Source organism: Mus caroli, unplaced genomic scaffold, assembly GCF_978045245.1.
Source record: "Mus caroli unplaced genomic scaffold, Mus_caroli_1 scaffold_18, whole genome shotgun sequence".
NCBI lineage: Eukaryota > Metazoa > Chordata > Mammalia > Rodentia > Muridae > Mus > Mus caroli.
This window is the reverse complement of record NW_028227273.1, coordinates 74,746,743-74,767,458: the sequence shown is the minus strand read 5'-3', so window position 1 is coordinate 74,767,458 and position 20,716 is coordinate 74,746,743. Positions and strand designations below refer to the sequence as shown.

General features: G+C 33.5%; 1 protein-coding gene across 1 annotated transcript in view; it reads left to right on the top strand.

The window, feature by feature from the left end:
- The first annotated feature begins 509 nt into the window (after positions 1 to 509).
- The window catches only part of LOC110288468 (vomeronasal type-2 receptor 116-like), a 42,806-nt gene continuing 22,599 nt past the window's right edge, over positions 510 to 20,716 (top strand). Inside the window, 5 exon segments of the mRNA XM_021154808.1 lie at positions 510 to 727; positions 8,997 to 9,291; positions 9,632 to 10,456; positions 11,118 to 11,333; positions 13,601 to 13,724. Coding sequence (XP_021010467.1) covers positions 510 to 727; positions 8,997 to 9,291; positions 9,632 to 10,456; positions 11,118 to 11,333; positions 13,601 to 13,724 — 1,678 coding nt within the window.

The window sequence follows — 20,716 nt, the reverse complement described above, 5'->3', positions numbered from 1 at the left end:
GGTTATACCTACAATGCTATCATTTTAGAATTTTCACTTTTCAGTAGTTAGCCTCTTATGAGTGAATCTGTGGGAACAGCCTAAATTGTTTTTCATATTAAAGGTTTCTTGATACAAATGGCTAGACAATTCATCCCAAGAGAAGATCAACCCTGAGGTTGATCTTAAATGAAAGAATTGTTCTCTACAGAAAGATTTCTCTTAGGTGTCAACAACAACATATTTTTCTGTTTGTAGTTTGTGCTGAAGTAATAATGCCTTTGGCTAGTGGAGAATGTGAACAAAAATAATTCCAAACTTGGTTTGCACTTGAATAGAAGGCCTCAGCAGCAGAGTCCATGTGAAGAAATAGTTTCAAAATTCCCAATGTCATTCTATATCCCTTGGAATAATTAGTGTGAAAGACTGAGTCATCAACAAATACAAAACATGCATAGTCACAAACACCTCAACCAAGCATATATGTACTGGACACTGTTCTGCATCAAGCAGACCCATGTACTAATAGGATGTTCTCTTAGATTTTTATCTTCTGGTTCTTACAAATAAACAAATTTGTCTCTGCTGCTATGTACAATATCAGTAGATGTTATTACAAAATCTCTGAAGAATTTCACCATGAAGGAGATGTTGTGATTGGTGCATTTTTCCCACTTCACACATTCCACACTGGGAAAAAAAAGCCACATTCAACTATCCCATACTACTATTGGGACAATAAAATACAGTGAGTTCAATTATATATTTTTTGAGTTCAGAGTTCTTATATGTTATATGGTATAGTCATTAAAATTTACTAATTTAGTATATTTATTTTGACAAATTCATTCTTAGAATTTCTAAAATATTTTCATCAGTTATAATTTCCTTTCAGATTATTTTCCTCACTTAGGGGGAAAGGAAATTGAAACTTCAACTGTGTTCACTTTAGTTTCATTTTTATTGTTAACGATAATCTCTCATTTGTAATTTTTGTTATGCCACAATGACTGAAGAATTTTCATTGTTATGATTTCAAGGAAGAATGATTTATTCTAAGCCTGTCCTTATTATTCTTAGCATGTTGGAAGTACTGATTGCACCTGTAATATTAGATGATGTCACTAAATGCTATATGTTCTGTGTGAATGTTGTAATACTTGAGTGAAGATGGAATGTGTGTTACATGCAGCTGATTCCAGAGTTAACAACATCACATTCAGAAGTGGAAAATACTTCTATGGTACATAGATATTTCATGTATCTCATGGTTTTTTTATAAGTGTATGTTTGATAACTTAAATTTTTATCTGACAGCTAACCTGTGTATACCTGTTTCTCTCATGCTTATATATGTGTCTACCAAGACTTTGTGACTATAACAGTTTTATTCTAGTGCAATTACTTAGCTTTAGTTAAATAATCCAGGTTAATGGATAGTGTTAGACAGGTATTGCTGAGTTGGACAAAAATATTCTTGTATGTTTCTTAATAAAGTATATAAGATGTTTTTATCCAAGTCAGAATTCCTTTCCCAAGAATACATTCTTATGTGTGTATGGAATAGGTAGTGTGGCATGGAAATAAAACAGTACTTCTTATTTATCTCTGTGAACACAAGAAGAAATAAGTTAGAAATCAAGAAGCAGAAAATGACCAAAAGAAATTCAGGAAAAATTTTAGAATCTCTAAAAGGGAATCTGCCAAAATAACAATTAAAAACATCAAATAAAGTGTAACGGTGAATTATGCTCTATGAGATTATGCTCTGTGCTTATTGAAATCTTTTGAGGTATTAAGTTAATAAATCCAAGAGAGTGGAGAAGAAAAATGTTTAGATATAAATTTAAACTTAATCGGTTTTTTTTTTTGTTGGACACATTAATTTTGAATCATGTAAACATATCAATTATGGGTACATAAAATTTGTTTTTTGGGTAAATTATTTAACGATATTTATAAATTTTTAGGGAATCATGTGTTGACTCAAAAGAAATCATAATATTTTCTCATATGCTTAGTTGATGGGGCAACTTTAGTTGTTGGGTAGAAAACAACTTTAGTTGTTTTCTATTTTGTTATGATTAATGCTCCTTATAAATCCACTTTTCTGGTGCCCGTTACTCTCAGAAGTTCAGGTACCAATGTGCATGATTATATGTTTCTCATATTTGGTGCAGCTGCAAGCACTTCACTGTACAGACTGTACTTCCAGATATATGAGCAACTAGTATGGTTTTACTCTTCATAGTTTAATAAAATTGACATATCATATGAATTCCATTCTAAGCAGTATTGTTTTTAATAGATTTTATTATGTTATTAGGGCTATGCACAATTGTGTGCAATTTTCATATTAAAAGGCATGCCGATTTTCTCAAACATTTCTCATGTAAGTAATGTCATTCTGGATTCTTTCCACCCTGTCTTCTCTCACTAATATGAGCAATAAATATGGCCCCATTCCTAACTATATTGTGATTCTGAAATGGCCTTATAATTGATCTCACTCTTCCTTTGAATTTAAGAAATGCAGTTTTTAGTACAAAAACATTAACTGAATTTTAATGCAAACACAATTCCTTCATGGCCTTATTTTTATTTGAGTTAACTACAAAAGTTCTTTTTTGGTGCTTGCCCTGCTGTAACCTCTTGCCTTCATTCATCCATTTGTACTTGTCCTTGTCAGTAACATCTTTCTTTGTGAGCTCTCTTTTTCTCTGTGTATATTCTAAGGAAGACATAACATGCAGAGTTATAGTCAATCAAATTTAAAAATACAAAAAAAAAAGCAGCTTATAGCATATATTTCAGGCTTGAGGCATAAGTTGGTTTGGCAAGTTCTCACTGTGGTAAGGACTGATGGTATGTTTTTGTCAGCACTGTAAGGTTTATTTTACCATTCATCTTCTAGAAGTGGGTGTGTGCATCCAACTAAAACTTAATCATTCTTTATCTAATAGACAGATGTAGAGTGATTTTACATAAAATATTTCATGGGAAAATTATAATATTTCCTGTGGAAGGATATTAAACGTTGGGTAAACTATTTCACAACATTCATTAGTTACCTAGAATTGTGTGTGTGTGTGTGCAGTTAAAGGGATGCTTCTATTGTTTGTTTGTGTGTGTGTGTGTGTGAGGATACATGTATGTTTGTGTGTATGTTTGATTTTTTGTGGTTGTACCTGTGAGGGGCGTTTGCATGTGTGTGAATGCATGACTAGTGAGTTCAAGTCTTCTTGGGAAGACTTGACTTCATGTAATTAAAATGAGAAAGGAAGTGCATAAGAATTTGCCTAGAGAGGATGAAAGGGGGAAATTATGCAATCATTTTATAATCTCAAGAATATAAATGATAAAAATAGTTTTCATTTTCAAAATATATTTATGATAAAGCATGTGCTTTAATAATTAGGTATGCAAAAGAGTGTGATCAAGTCTGTTTTATAGAAGTTGATTCTGATCATTGTTCTGTGACTGTAGATATTGAGTTAATCTGCTCAGTTTGTATTGATTGTTATTTAATTCCCTGCCTATACAGAATTCTCAAAAATCATATGCTTCTTTAAATTTTTATATGTCTTTATTTGAATATATGTATTTATTTGTATATATAGTGTTTATACATGAAAAAATGTCATTGGTCTTAATTGTCAAATTAAACATCCTTATTATCAAGTTTTGTCCTCCAGAATATATTATTTCATTTACATTTTATCTGCCTGCTATCCTTTATAATTTGTATTTGTTGATTTTTATCATTTTTAGTTTTTATATGAAATGACTTTATTAATCTTTCAAATAAAAATGAAATTAATTTCAAAACACATGCATGCATGAATAAAATAGGGTTTTAGTTAATTTCTTAGATATACTCAAGTAGGTAGTATAAGCAATTTTCCTATACCCAGCAAGCCCGGTTTTTGATCTTGCTGTGTTTTTTTTTCTGTATCTCTTGCTTGCCATCATATTGATATTATTATGACTATCTTTTCTCCTTCTTTTTGTTTGTGTTTATGTCTTTGTTCATGTGTTCATATATGAACTTGGCTGAAAAAGAGTTATCTAAGATGTTTGACAAAAGAGGAGAATATATTAACATATGAAATGTTTATGCGAATGGGGGAATATTTTGAAGAAACAAATCACAAAAAAGTGATAAAGGAAGTTCTAGTAAAAATTGCAGCTGCAAATCACAAAGCATAGAGATGCTTGCATTGTAGAGATATCAAATTTCCAAAAGATTTGATAATATAATAAAGAAACCAAAAATATATTAAAGATGACCCTGTTGACCACCTGATAGAGGCTCTGAAGCAAAAGATATTATTTTAAAAGATATATCCTTTGAAAATGCTACACTCACTTGATAATCTCTTTGAAAGACAGTTTAAAAGTCTAGAAATTTATTTAAAGCATTTGCAGAGATTTCTACTTCATATTTTCAACATATATTCATTTCAACCATGTCAGGAGGCCAGAACACTAACACTATCCAAAATCTTATTAATCAAAGACAGAAAAAATTTAGTAAATCAGGCTTGTTTCACAAAATTATTCAGGGAGAAAGCTTGGACATAACAGCAAACAATGTCTCAGTAAGGCAGGACATCCCATAAATTTTAATGCTCCTGGCCCCACTCAGAACAGAAATCCAACCAGATATCCATCTGGAATCAATGGGTACCACTGTCATAAAGAGTGCCAAACTAGCTTCCATAAAAACGTCACTGCCTTTTTTGGTGCTACAATAATCCCTAATAATATAGGAATCTTATCAAACCAGGGAAACTGTGAGGATCCTGCCTCAGGCCCCTCAAACAGTATTGGTAATTGAACAGCCTCAGGCAACCAATCCATTTGACAATAGAAACATATCCAACAGCTGAATCAAGCAACCCTTGGCATTACATGACTTAACCTTCACATAGATATTTATACCTGACTCCTTCTCAAACAGCTCATCTCAATTATTAAAACTTAAAACTATTTTACTCACACAAGAAACCATTATATACCCAATGGCGCTTATGACAGTAGTTCTGGCTTTTAAATACTAAGGACAAGCCCCTTTTAAAAGTTCTGTGTCACTTTTTAATAGCTATTTTGCAATTTTAGCCCAAACTTTACAGAATTACAAATCTTGCTTCAATTTAGAAATTGTCTTTTCTCTATTGGACATGCTCAAGTTCCTACTATGCTTTCTGGTCCAAGGCATGAAGCTAAGGATAAATTTAATTCATTAACAAAATACTATTGCTATTTTTAGGATGGTAAATTAGGAAGATCTTACAACATCGTAAAATCATCTCTGCACTCAGAAAAACTGCTCCTGACAAAGTGTAATACAATTCTTAATAAAGAGCACTGTGTTTTCCCTTGATATCTTTGAGGGTCAGCCATCCCAGAATAAGAAGTCTAGAAGAAATTACATTATTGAAGATTCGGCTTCCAGAAGATATCAAATAGCAATATTTTTGTGCTGTTAGTAGAAATTATCCCCCAGAGATTCATGTATGTGAATGCCTGGCCCATACTGACTGGCCTTGTTGGAGTAGTAAATGGTGATTTAAAACTCTAAGAATTTCAGTTCTCTTCAGGGCCTTCACATCTGCTGCTTGTGGATAAAAATGTATAACTCTCAGGTTCTTGTCAAAGACCATTTCTGCCTGTATAATGCATTGCTTTCCACCAGGATTAAATGGACAAGATATCTGAAAGTGTAAGTTTTCCTTCATAAGACATATTATGGTTGTTGTGGGTCTTCACATCCACCAAACGCAAAGAAGACAAAGGTTGATATTAGAAAAAGGGTTATTACTTTGAAGGACTATGTTTTTTATTTTTTGTTTTGTTATTTTGGTTATTGTTCGTTTGATTATTTGTTTGTTTGTTTGTTTGGGGGGAAGATTGACTTAGGGACTTTTTTAAAGGAAAGCAATGAAATATTTTACATACTGCTTAATGAGCCAACCAAAGAAGCATGTGGAAAAAAAATGTTTCTGAGTGTAATTTGATGTCTGCAATGTTGACTCAAGTAGAAAAGGAGGAGATCAGTATTAGTGTTTTCTTTTGATATGTTGGAAAAGAATGATACTTCATTTTAATTTTCAAGACATTACCCTGAAGCTAAAGTGTAGTTATTCATTAATTATACTGGCAAAGTAAATCTCAACACAGCCTTTTATTGATTTGCATGTGGTCATTATTATTTAAGCATATGAAGATACTTAAAAAAATGTACAAATCTGAGTAACAATAATTCACAATGTACAGATTGAGGACCTAATTCCTTTGTTTAACTACATACAGATATTTAATGAAAGCCTAATGAATAATGAAAAATTAAGTGGGTTTGAAAATCTCTGGACAAAATTTTCCGATCTGTGCTTCATAGATATGAAAAGGAGTTTAAGGCCAACAACCTTGTCTACAGATAGTGTTTCAGGATATAAAAATTTAGAAAGTAAAAGAAAGCAAGAATAGAAAACTGGCAAAGATTTCATTTTCCAAGGGAACCATGTTATTGCTCTAGCAAGGAACTTAGCAAGTTCAGCCATGTGGTTCTGGCATTAAGAGTCAAAGATTGAAAAAAGGTGTTCTGACATCTTTCTCTGTGACTAAGGACATTTTTAAGGCAAGTATTATCACAGATATGTCTCTGTAAGGAGACATAGAAGATCCATTTTTTCAAACTCCAAAGGAGAAGCCTGAAGGTTGAAGGTGAAAGAGCTGTGGTACAACTGCCCACAGGCACTGAACACAGGTAATGAAAAAAGCCCAAGAGAAAGAAGTGTTATAAAGTCAATAGAGATGAAAGGAATTGGAGATGTAAAGATAAATTATAATCAGGCATGGAATTGCAGTGTTTGGAGTTTTCTCACCTTGTATTTGATCTTGCTTTGGTACATTATTTTCTGACTGTTATTTTTTCAAATTTAAATGATATTATGTTCCATTATCCATTGGAAATATGTGATCTACATTTTTATTTTTATATTTCAGGAGATTATATTGCATTGTTACATAAATTTCAGAAGAAACTTTGAACTTTGGACTTCAAACAAAGTTGAGGCTATATTAGATTATGGGAAATTAAAATAGACTAAATTCATTTTGCACTATTTTATGGCTGCAACACTATCAGTTCAAGGAATAGAATGTAGTGGTTTGTAGAGGAATGGCTCCTTAGACTATTCTTTTTAGATGTTTGACCATGCTTTGTGGCACTATTGGGATATGTATCCTTGTTGGTGTAGGCATGGACTTGTTAGAGAAAGTGTGACACTATGTTGGAGTTACACTTCTAAGAAAAACAAGTCTAGTTAGTATCCTTCAGTTTCTAATTTTGGTGCCTGTGGATAATGATATAAAATTGTCAGATTAATTTTTAAGACCATTTCTGTAGGATTACAGTCATGGTTCCCACCATGATAATTATAGACTAAAAATCTGAAATTATAAGCTAGCTCCAGTTATATGTCTTCCTTTATGAGAATAGTGATGCTCATTATGTCTCCTCACAGCAATAAATCTCTAACTAAGAATTCCTACTTAGATAGGGTTTGGAATTCATGATGACCTCCATTTTTCTTGCTAGTATTTTGATTCACTTGAACATTCACATATCATTGCATGTTATTATATTTAGGGTGATGTCCTAAATATAACTTGCGTCTTTTTTTGAGAATTTATTTTTTCCATGAGATTATAGTTCACCTCTGGCTCTTAGTTTCTTTCCACAGCTTTTGACCTAAATTTTTAGCACTGGGGGAGAAGAAAAAATTATATAATGAAAACTTAATGACTTTATTTTCTGTGATCCTCTTTGACAGATACAGTAAAGAATATTATTTTGTAGGTGTGGATTTGTAGCCTTTCAGATTAAAGGGTATTTTTCAACAAAACATATAATTAAACAGAAAAAGAGAGGTTTCAGAGAGTAGAAAACACCAATTGTGAGGAAGTGAGTTCATACCTTCCAAGAATATGAGTACATTCCTGTAATCCAGTGATCATATGGAGGGTATGAGAGTGAATCAAGAGAATCTCTACAAGTTTCCTATGAAGAGATCTAGGCATATGTGATAAGAAAATAAAGAAATCCAGCAGGCAAATATGCTAGTACAAGGCTTTATTCCCAGTAGTCTAGAACAAGACACTCGTGAATATTTCTGAATTCAAGTTCAGTGTGATTTGCAAAACAACTTACAGTCAAGTCAAAGATACTGTGTTATTGAGTAAACCAAGGAAGCAACTAAATATGAAATGAATGAAATGCATAAAGGCATAAGTGCATTGATAAAAATATATGTATAAATAGGAATAAACCTTTGGTCCTAACTTGAATTTATTCTTTCTGAACTTCTTACTATACATTCTAAGAGATATGCATGCATTTCAGTCACACATAAAAACATCATAAATAGAATGATACAAATATAAATGGCATGATACTGTAGCTTTTAATGTCATCTATTCACATACAGAAGCTGGCTTTCCTTTGTTTCTCTAAGACATTAGTAAATGCATGCTGCAATACTCCAAAAATTATATCAGATAAATAGCTTCAAGGGTCACATGCCATGAAATACTCTTCAGAATATTATTTATTAATATTTATGAATTTAATATTATTGCAAAACTTGTTGGGTTTTTAGTAAAATAGTGGGTTCATATGTAAAGACCCCAGAAAGCCAAACACCTCTACATTCCAACAGATGTGTTATTGGGGGGAAAATGATTCCTGACACATAAACAAAATGTATAACGAATTAGTCTATGAAATATAAATAATATATGCTTTGAAGATCAATAAATAATGAGTAGTAATGGTAAAGGAACCTGCCTAAACCAAACATATTTACCTAATCTATTTCATATGTTCATGGTGAGGAAATTAAATTATACATATTATAGATTCAAAATTAAACCATATAATTTACTGTACTAAATATGTAGATGTGTATGGTAAAGTTGACCTTTATCTTATTGTTTTTATGCCACTTAAACAGGTATAACTTTAAGAACTACCAGTATATTCTCGCTCTGCAATTTGCCATTGAGGAGATCAATGGGAACCCCAATCTTTTACCCAACATATCTCTTGGATTTGATTTCTAAAATGTCAGATTTACTGGGAAGTACATTCATAGTAATACTTTTAATTGGCTCACAGCTCTTGGTTTGAGAAATTATTTACCTAATTACAATTGTAAAAAGAGAAATTTCACTGCTGCACTGACAGGAACATCTTGGATAACATCTGCTCTAACTGGGACATTGCTTCAACTCTTTAAATTTCCACAGGTAAGAAAATTTGGGTTTTGGGTTCTAAGAGTCTCTTCTCTTTGTTCATGTTATTGTGCCTTTAAATTGAAAGAATGATTGATCAGTAATCCAAACATTAAAGAAATATATCAAAGCAACATGGAGTGTAATCCAGATTTCTCTTGATTGTAAGAGAAATATTTATGTAGTAAATGAAACCAGGTAAGTCCTTGAAACTTAGAGGCCTTACAAAAATTTCTGTTAAATGAAGTACATGTAAAGTACATTTAAAATATTCTCCTGTCTTCTTCTATTACTTAAGGAATAAAATTTATTTAGATGTTAACATTTTTTTTCTCTTCTTTACAATTTGCTTCAGATTACTTTTGGACCATATGATCTTCACCTGAGTGACCGTGGTCACTATCCTCCACTATCCTTCACTATCCGTGGTCAGTATCCTTCTCTCTACCAGATGGCCCCAAAGGATATAACTCTTTCGCTTGCCATTGTTTCACTGGTGGTATATTTTAGGTGGTTATGGGTTGGCTTCATCCTCCCTGATGAGCACAAAGGAAATATAATTCTATCAGATTTTAGGGATGAGATGGAGAGTAAAGGCATCTGCCTAGCTTTTGTAAAAATGACCCCCACCACATGGACTTCATATTTTGCCAAATTCTGGGAAAATATGGATGAGACAAATGTAACAATTATTTATGGTGACATTGATTCACTAGAAGGTGTAATGAGGAATATTGAGCAAAGGTTATTGACATGGAATGTCTGGATCATGAACATTGAACATCATATAATTGACAGAGCTGATTATTTCATGATAGTCCCATTCCATGGAAGCTTAATTTTTAAGCACAATTATAGAGAGAATTTGGAATTTACCAAATTTATTCAAACAGTTAATCCCAATAAATACCCAGAAGACATTTATCTTCCTAAGCTGTGGTATTTGTTCTTCAAGTGCTCATTTTCTGACATTAATTGTCATGTGTTGGACAACTCTCAAACCAATGCTTCTTTGGATGTATTCCCTCGTCACATATTTGATGGGGCCATGAGTGATGAGAGTAGAAGTATTTACAATGGTGTGTATACTGTTGCTCACAGCCTCCATGAAATGACAATTCAGCAACTTCAAGTGCAACCATATGAAAATGGTGAAGGGATGGTGTTCTTTCCATGGCAGGTAATGACCTTTCTACTGTATTTTAAAGTCAGCACTCTGGCATAAGGGATTTGCAACAACACTAATTTAGACAATGTAAAATTCAGTTTTCTTGTCTCCTATCAATAATTGTTTGTGTTTTTAATCTTACCAGAAGTCAAGATAGTATCAAATGTATGATGTTTCAAAATCATGTATAAGATACTAGGAGCAAATACGTTTTGTCAAAATCAATTTCTACTCATCAATATCTAGAATTGCAGCCTTCTTACAGTAATAGAGGCAATTCATATTGTTATTGCTTTATATATTTGTTGCAAGAGAAATTAAAACAGGGACACTTCTGTGAAACAATGAATGTTGGTTTATATAGAAATGATGCCTTTTAATTAATTTCTTGACATCAGTATCCTCATTTTGGACACTGTAACTCTGAACATATTCTAAAAGCAAATGAGTCTTGCTGGGTTTCAAAAAAAGTTTATCTTTTCATAGATCAATTGTCATTGAGTGTTTACTTAAGCTTGGTTCTAAAGTTTTACTTGAAGTTCAATAATAATGGTATTTTGAACACTCAAGTTTTTACTAATTATAAATGAAATCTTCATTAATGTTGATGTTCACAGTAGAATTTATCCTGCCCTTATGAACAATGAAATATAAAATTATGTTTCTCTTTAAGCTTTACACTTTCCTCAAGGATATTGAATTGAAAGACAAAAGGAGTTTAGATTGTAAACAGACAATAGATACAGAGTATGACATTCTTAACATTTGGAATTTACCAAAGGGTATTGGATTAAAAGTGAAAATAGGATCCTTTTCCACTAATGCTCCCCAGGGTCAACAGTTGTGTTTATCTGAACAGATAATACAATGGCCAGAAATATTTTCAGAGGTGGGTTATGTATTATCTAAATGCTTTGTGCTTATATTATTGAAACAATTATGTTCTCTGATATAATGATGATTGACTCAAGTTCCATTACACTTGGATTATCAGTGTAAAATAGTTTAAACTAATTCTAGTATACTGGCTTTTTATTTCCTTGATTAAGATCAATGTAAGTATACAGTGTTCAATAATCTCCCATTGCTCACTCATGAGAATTAGGTTTCCTCCATTTGTCAAAAATGAGGGATGGGACAGGTGGTAAGATAAAATTACAGGACAAAAATCTCTTTTGAGGGAATTAATATCATAAAACAATTTTAAATTCATGGTTTTTGTTCAATCAAATATCGTGACCATAAATGACTTTTATATGACACTAAATTTTGTTTTGTAGTTCTAGAAGTATCAGAGACTACAAAGAATATAAGAATGACAACAAGTGGTCGTACTGAAGCGAGGCTTAGGAAATGAAAAGAAAATGTTTCTATCCACAAGTATTAACAGTAAATAAAATTAGTATCCTAGAATTAAGGAAATATTTTAATTTTTCTATTCCCAACCACTGTATCCTAATTTCATCACCAAGTCTGAATCCCCTAAATATTCAATAACTTTCTATATAATGTCACCAAACAGGAAATAAGCATTAAAATGATTTGCCCTGTATGGAATATTTTTCTTTAAAGATATCATAAAATATATTCATTAGCAATCCTTAATTGTTCTTCCATTCTCAATATGTGCTATCTCATGGAATGTTTAATAATAAATTGAAAAACCTTACAGACCAATGTGAGAATGCAGGGCATTATATTTGAAATGCATGGTTTTCATATGAAAGAGGGTAAAAATGATATATCATCCTCTGAATGCAGGAAGCAATGAATACTGAAGCACTCTTCTATCTTCTCTGCAATTGTGACATTCTTACAATAAGCAGTGACAATTAAATTTTAACTGAGCCTTTTCATCTTAGCTAAATTGATCTATATATTTCTTCCTAAAAAATATTTTTATTTGCTTCCATAATAATTTTAATTCCTCTTATATTGACAGTCAACATTCACAATAATGGTGGAAGTTGAGATGCTTAACACAGGTGTCAAAAAAATACAACGTTAGTATTAGGCTAGGTGAACCCCATGGACTCAAATATAATGTTTCTAGTCACTATTGTTTCACAAATATGTCCTGAATTCATTAAGATCCCAAACTTTTTAACAATGATGATTATCAGACCAAAATTTAAACACTTTTGCCTTCTCAAGGGCATTATCTTTTAATTTTTTAATTTTTTTAAATTTTGTATTTGTTATTTTATATATTTATATTTCAAATGTTATCCCCCTTCACGGTTTCTCATCTGTAATCCCCCTTTCATATACCCCATCCCCAGCTTCCATGAGGGTGCACCTCCTACCCTCATACTCTTCCCTCATCGCCCTTGCTGTCATTTCCCTATGCTGGTCATCAAGCCTTCAGAGGACAAAGGCACTCTCCTCCCACTGATGCCAGATATGGTCATATTCTGCTACATTTACTGCTGGAGCCATGTATCCCTTCATGTGTATTTTTTGGTTGGAGTTTTAGTCCCTGAGAGCTCTGAGGATTCTATTTCATTGATATTGTTGTTTTACCTACGGGGTTGCAAACCCTTTCAGCTCCTTCAGTCCTTAACTACCCCATTGGGGTCCCTATACTCAGTCAGATTGTTAAGTGCAAGCATCCTCATCTGTATAGGTAAGTCACTGCCAGAGCCTCTCAGGAGACAGCTAAATCTGACTCCTGTCTGCAAGCATTTCTTGGCATAAGCAATAGTGTCTTCTTTGGTGATTGTATTTGGGATGTATCACCAAGTGGGATAGTTTCTGAATGACCTTTTTGTAAGTCTCTATTCATCTCTTTGACCTTATATTTTCTTTAGATTGGAACAAATTTCAGTTAATATTTTTGAGATGGCTTAGTTCCCCCGTCCTACAACCAGGGGCCTTGCCTAACCTATGGATATGGACTTTTAAGTTTCTCTCTCTGCTTTGTGGGGTATATCAACTAATGTCATCCCCAATGGATGCTGGGACTCTCTTGCTTTCCAGGCATCTGGGAATTTCTGTTAGCTACCCCGCTTCTCCATCCTTTATTACTCCAAATACTCTTTTAAATGAGTATAATTATTAATAAAAATATTTGCTTTCAGTGTATGACTTTCAAAATATTATTTTTTCACTTTTCAAAAACCCTAAGCATTAAATAACATTATTCATTCTTCTCAGATCCCTCAGTCTGTGTGCAGTGAGAGTTATGGACCTGGATTCAGGAAAGTAACCCAGGAGGGCAAGTCCATCTGCTGCTACAAGTGCACACCTTGTCCAGACAATGAGATTTCTAATGATACAGGTAAATGCAGATTTTATGTAAAACTTCCTATTTCTCTACTGTACTCTACAATGTGCTAGCAATTAAAATAAGATCTAAGTAGAAGTCAAATATGAGTTATTTTGTATACTTTTTTTTTAGGAAGTTCAATGTCATATTCATTACCATACCCTTGAAATAGGTCAAAACAGCCATTTCAAACTATTCTTGATTTATATCTTTAATCCAGTGCCAATATTGATATTGGAAGATACAGTATATTCCCCTGTACTTTTCAATGTTTTTCAATTTACTCTTCCATATAAAACATATTAATTAAGTATCACAGATTTTTAAAAATGTATTTCAATGATTTTTAAGAACCACATAAGGCTCAGATGTGTTGCAACTTCATAGAGATAATTAATAGCTCATTATTTGTTTGATAATTTCATACAATGTGTTTTATCACATTCATCACACTCTTTCCAGATTTATTTTCCCCTTCCCTCATTCCCAAAATTTTTAATTATACTATCTAATACAGTTCATGACACTAATGTACATGTGTGCATGTCAGTTAATGGCTGTTAAACAACTATGAAATATATGCACACTGAAATATAAAATTGATTATATTCCCTGTAGCAATCATATATTAATACGTCATTTTCTGGAGATGGGGGATCCTTAATGACTACCTCCTATATCTATACTGAAAATTTGCCTGGGTTAAATCAGCATACATCTAAAACCTTTGCTTGTGTGTTTTGAGTTTATGGGAACAATTTCTTTGTGATCAAAAAAAAAAAGAATTATTTTGTGGTATTCTGTACACTGAAGGTTTTGGATTAGAATTTTACAGAACATTTTTATATGTTTACTGGATTAGGAAAGAGTTGGGGTTGTGGCCATTTAGGGGAAGGTGCACATCTAGGGACTGACTTTAGGTTTTAAAAGTCCATGTGACATCTGGACTCTTTTTTTTTTTTTTCTTTTTTTCTTTTTTTTCTGCTGCTGCTTTCAAATCAAGATTTATCTCTGGCTGCTTTTATGCTTCATTCTGTTATGTAAATGAACAAATATAAGCACACACCACATTTAATGAATTCATTTATTTAGGTACAATCTAATCGTGGTCCCCACTCTGTGGCAACCCTCCCACAGTTCATTAACTCATTCCTTCACCTCTATCTTGGCTTTTCTGCTTCCTAAACTTCTGAAACTCTGTGGGATACATCCTATGTGTTCTGTGCTTTCTTGGTTAATATCAACTTAGTGGTGAGAACATATAATGTATTTCCTTTTGGGTCTAGGTTACCACACTCAGGATGATATTTTGTAGTTTTATATACTGTCTTTCAATTCTCATTATGCCCTTGATCTTAATAACTGAGTAATATTTCAATGTGTAAATATGCCACATATTCTGTATCCATTCTTCTGTTATAGGACATGTGTTCCTTCCAGCTTTTGGTCTCTTACAAACAAGGCCACTATAAACATATATGAGCAGGTGTTCCTTCATATGTTGGGCCATCTTTTGTGTATATATCCAAAAGTGGTATAGCTAGGTAGGTCTATTTCCAATTTTCTGAGGAACCACCAGGTTTATTTCAAAAATGGTTGTACCAGTTTGAAATCCCAAAATTATTGGATGGATCCACAGGTGGGACAGTCTCTGGATGGTCATTCCTTCAGTCTCTGCTCAGAACTTTATCCCTGTAACTCCTTCCATGGATACTTTGTTCTCCCTTCTAAGAAGGATTGAAATATCCACCCATTTGTCTTCCTTCTTTTGAGTTTCATGTGTTTTGCAAATTTTATCTTGGGTATTCTGAGTTTCTGGGCTAATATCCACTTCTCAGTGAGTGAATATCATGTGTGTTGTTTTGTGATTTGGTTACCTCACTTAGGATTATATCCTCCAGATCCATCCATTTGTGTAAGAATTTCATAAATTTATTGTTTCTAAGAGCTGCATACTACTCCATTGTGTACATGTATCCATTCATCTGTTGAGGGATATCTGTGTTCTTTCCAGCTTCTGGTTACTATAAATAAGGCTACTACGAACATATTAGAGCATGTGTCCTTATTACAAGTTGCAGTTCTGCAAATATTCCCAGGGGTAGTATTGCTGGATCTTCCTGTAGTACTATGTCCAGATTTCTGAGGAAGAGACAGACTGATTTCCAGAGTGGCTATACAAGGTTAGATTCTCACGAGCAATGAAGGAGTGTTCCTTTATCTCCACATCCTTGCCACCTTCTGCTGTTACCTGAGTTTTTTATCTTAGCCATTTTGACTGGACTGAGGTGGAATCTCAGGGTTGTTTTGATTTATGCTTCCCTGATTCCTAAGGATGTTGAACATTTTTAGGTGCTTCTCAGGCATTCAGTATCCCTCAGTTGAGAATTCTTTGTTTAGCTCTGTACCCCATCTTAAAATAGGGTTATTTGGTTTTCTGGAGTCCAAATTCTTGAGTTCTTTATATATATTGGATATTAGCCCACCTATGTGATTTAGGATTGGTAAAGAGCTTTTCCCAATCTGTTGGTTGCTATTTTGTCTTATTGATGGTGTCTTTTGCCTTACAGAATCTTTGCAATTTTATGAGGTTTCATTTGGAGATTCTTGATCTTACAAAACAAGCAATTGGTGTTCTGTTCAGGAATTTTCTCTTGTGCCAATATCTTCAAGGCTCTTCCCCACTTTCTCCTCTATATGTTTCAGTATCCATGATTTTATGTGGAGTACATTGATCCACTTAGACTTGAGCTTTGTACAAGTAGATAAGAATGGATCAATTCTCCTTCTCCTACATGCTAACCACCAGTTCACCCAGTACCATTTGTTGAAAATCCAGTCTTTTTTCCACTGGATGGTTTTACCAACTTTTTCAAAGATCAAGTGACCATAGGTGTGTGAATTCATTTCTATGTCTTTAATTCTATTCCATTGGTCTACCTCTCTGTCACTATACCAGTACCATGCATTTTTTATAGTAATTTCTCTGTAGTACAGCTTGAGGTTAGGGATGGTGATTTCAACAGAGATTCTTATATTGTTGGGAATAATTTTTGCTACCCTAGGTTTTTTCTTATTCTAGATGAATTGGCAAATTACCCTTTGTAACTGTGAAGAATTGGGTTGAAGTTATTATGGGGATTTCATTGAATATTTAGATTCCTTTTGGCAAAGTAGTCATTTTTACTATATTAATCCTGACAATCCATGAGCATGGGAGAACTTTTCATCTTCTGAGATCTTCTTGGATTTCTTTCTTCAGGAACTTGAAGTCCTTATCATATAGATCTTTCACTTCATTAGTTAGAGTCACAAAAAGGTATTTTATATTATTAGTGACTATTGTCAAGGGAATTGTTTCTCTAATTTCTTTCTCAGCCTGTTTATCCTTTGTGTAGAGAAAGGTCACTGATTTTTTTTTCTGTTAATTTTATATCAAGCTACTTCACTGAAGTTGTTTATCAGGTTTAGGAGTTCTCTGGTGGAATTTTTGTGATCACTATTATATATACTATCATATCATCTACAAAGAGCTTCCTTTCCAATTTGTATCCATTTGATCTCCTTTTATTGTCTAATGTTCTGTCTTGGACTTCAAGTACTATATTGAATAGGTAAGGAGAGAGTGGGAAGCCTGTCTAGTTCCCGAATTTAGTGGGATTGCTTCATGGTTATCACCATTTGGTTTGATGTTGGCTACTGGTTTGCTGTATATTGCTTTTAATATGTTTAGGTATGGGCCTTGAATTCCTGATCTTTCCAAGACCTTTATGATGAATGGGTGTTAAATATTGTCAAATACTTTCTCGGATTCTAATGAGATGATCAGGTGGTTTTGTCTTTGAGTTTGTGTGTATAGTGGATTAAATTGATGGATTTCCTTTTATTGAACCATTCCTACAATTCCAAAATAAATAGTGGAAAATTCCATTTTGTCCATATCCTTGCCAGCATGTACTCTCTCCTGAGTTATTGATCTCAGCCATTGTATTTGGTGTAAAGTGCAATCTCAGTGTCATCTTATTTGCATTTCACTGATCAATAAGGACTTTAAAATAAAGTTCCTTTTAGCCATTTGAGATTACTCTATTGTGATTTCTTTGATCTATTTGTGATTACTCAATTGTGATTTTCTTTTTTATTTGATTTCTTTTCTGAGTTCGTTGATCCACTTGGTGTTGAGTATCCTGCAAGGTGATAATTATAGATCTATTTTCATATTCCTAAATATAGACTGTTAATTAGATAAGCATCATTCATGAAAAATGCTGGCTTTCTATCTTTGTTTCTTTGTTCCTTCCTTCCTTCCTTCCTTCTTTCCCTCCCTCCCTCCCTTCCTCCTTCCCTCCCTCTCTCCCTCCCTCCCTCCCTCCCTCTCTCTCTCTTTTTCTTTCTTTCTTTCTTTCTTTCTTTCTTTCTTTCTTTCTTTCTTTCTTTCTTTCCTTTCTTTCTTCCAACCTCTCTCTCTCTCTCTCTCTCTCTCTCTCTCTCTCTCTCTCTCTCTCTCTCTCTCTCTCTCTCTCCTTCTTTCTTTTAGATTGTATGTTTTTGACTTTTTTGCAAATATAAAGTGTCCATATGTGTGCAGACTTACTTCTGGATCTTCACTTCTATTCCTTTGAATGGCATGTCTATATATGGACCAATACAATGTTTTTGTATTGTTTTGTTTTCTTTTGTTTTGTTTTTCACTATTGCTCTGTAGTACAGCTTGAGTTTAGGGGTGGTCATTCCTCCAGTAGTTTCTTTCATGTTAAGAATTGATTTTTAGATGCTGGGTTTTTGGTTTTCTATATGAAATTAAGAATTGTTATTTCAATGTTTGTGAAGAAGTATGTTAGAATCTTGATGGTGATTGCATTGAATGTGTTGATTGCTTTTAGTAGAATCGCCATACTTACTATGTTGATCCAACCAATCTATGAGTATTGGAGTTCTCTCCTTTTTCTAAGATCTTCTTCAAAGGCTTTCTTGAAGGACTTGAAGTTATTGTCATATAGATCTTTCATTTACCTGTTAAGCATTACACCAAGATACTGTATTCTACTTCTGTATCATGTGTATGCATAAAAAGAGCCATTCACACAGTAAGAACAAATCAGGCCAGTGTCTGTTAATTAATTATATTGTTCAACCATATGTAGTTCAAAGAAATGATAAACACTGTAAGTTTCAAAATATTGTTGATAGAAATTTGAACACTAAGATAGTACTATATTTATATTTTAAAATAACAATTCAATGTTATTAATGAAATAAAATAGATACTGATTATCAATTATATTTTAGAAATATAGAAATATTGTGTAATACAATGTCATAGGTTTTTAATGCTATAAAAACACCATGAAAAAAGCAATGCATAAAATCAAAACATTTAATTTGTGCTGGCTTAGTATTTCACAGGTCCAGTCAATTATCATCAAGGTAGGAGCATAGCTTCTTCCAATCAGGCATGATGCAGAGGGGCTGAGAATTTTCTATCTTCTTCTGAAGGCTACTAGTAAAAGACTGGTTTCTTGGCACATAAGACAAGGGTTTTAAAGCCCCTGACCACAATGACACACTTCCTTCAACAAAACACACCTGCAAATTGTGCCACTCCTCAAGCAAAACATTCAAAGTAGAACATTACACTTGCTGGATGCCATGGGTATGTATAATCACTTGAGTCTATAGAGGAAATAGCTAGGTGTAGCATTAAAAAAGCACATATAGTCCAACTTACAACATCCTCATATTTTATAACAGTTTGAACAATGTCAAAAATTGAAATTCAAATCTATTCGGAGACTAATTTTAAATCTTCGATGTATGCCTCAAAGCAAGAAACCAGCCAGTTGGGCAAACTCCAAACTCAGGATTTCCATGTCTGATGTCAAGGAGATCTTCAGAACTCTACTACTCTTTCATCTTAGTTGACTACAACACAGTTCTTTCACTGATTCCAATCTCTTTTAGTAGTTTTCCTCAGAAGATATCCCATGGTTCTAGAATCTTGAACATTTTGGGGTTTTCAAGGCTATTTCAACATTATTGCTTCTACTTCCAGGAGTGTGGGGTCTACACATGCTCTTCTAGGCTCCTCCAACTGTCTTGCATTATTTCTTCAGCACTGTGCTCTAATACTCTAAGTTCTGGTTGACTATACTCTACTTTTGCTATTGGTTTTGGTGATCAATCCATGCTATTGGCATCTGCAGTACACTGTGTTCTTGCACTGCAGCTTGGCTTCACCAGTAGCCTCTCATAGGCTCTATTCTTGGTGCTGTCTCACCTTTTTTCCATGACACCTCTATTCCTATGCCATCAACTTCAAATGAGGCTTTATCTTTACCAATGTCATTTCCTGGCTTCTCACAGTATCAAGCATCAGCTACTCTTCATGGCCCCTTCATACTTTCAAATCCAATAACACCTGGGTAACTAACACTAAAGCTTCAAATTATGGTACAACATTGAGTATCTCTGGAACACAGCTTTTTTACTCTCAGAAATCACTTCAGAGACATTGATGCTGATCTATTCTTAATTATTACTAATTTATAGCTCCATCCAACAAGAATAAATTGTTCTGGTAGTCTCCTTTTCTTTTTGACTCATAAGCCAGAGCCACAAGGACAATGCTCCCAAGTACAGCTGCTTACTTGGGCTAATATATCACACCCCTTATTCTATTTCAAGCTTTTGTTATACAACTCTATAACTGCATAACCTTGGCTGTCCTTAGACTTTCTCTGTAAATTGTCCATGAACTCAAGTTCTGTGTGGCTCTGACTCAAGAATGCTGAGGTGTAATCCATATACTAACACCCCTGGATATAAGCTTAAACCTCGGAACTCGGCCTGTCACAGCCTGGCCTCAAACCCAGAGATCTGCTTGTCTTGGTCTGCTGAGATTAAAGGAGTGTACCACCATACCTAGGTCTAAATTTCTCATGGCCACAGTTTGCCATGATCTGGGTAAAAAGCCTATGTCTTCCAGCATCAAGGTCTCTTTCACA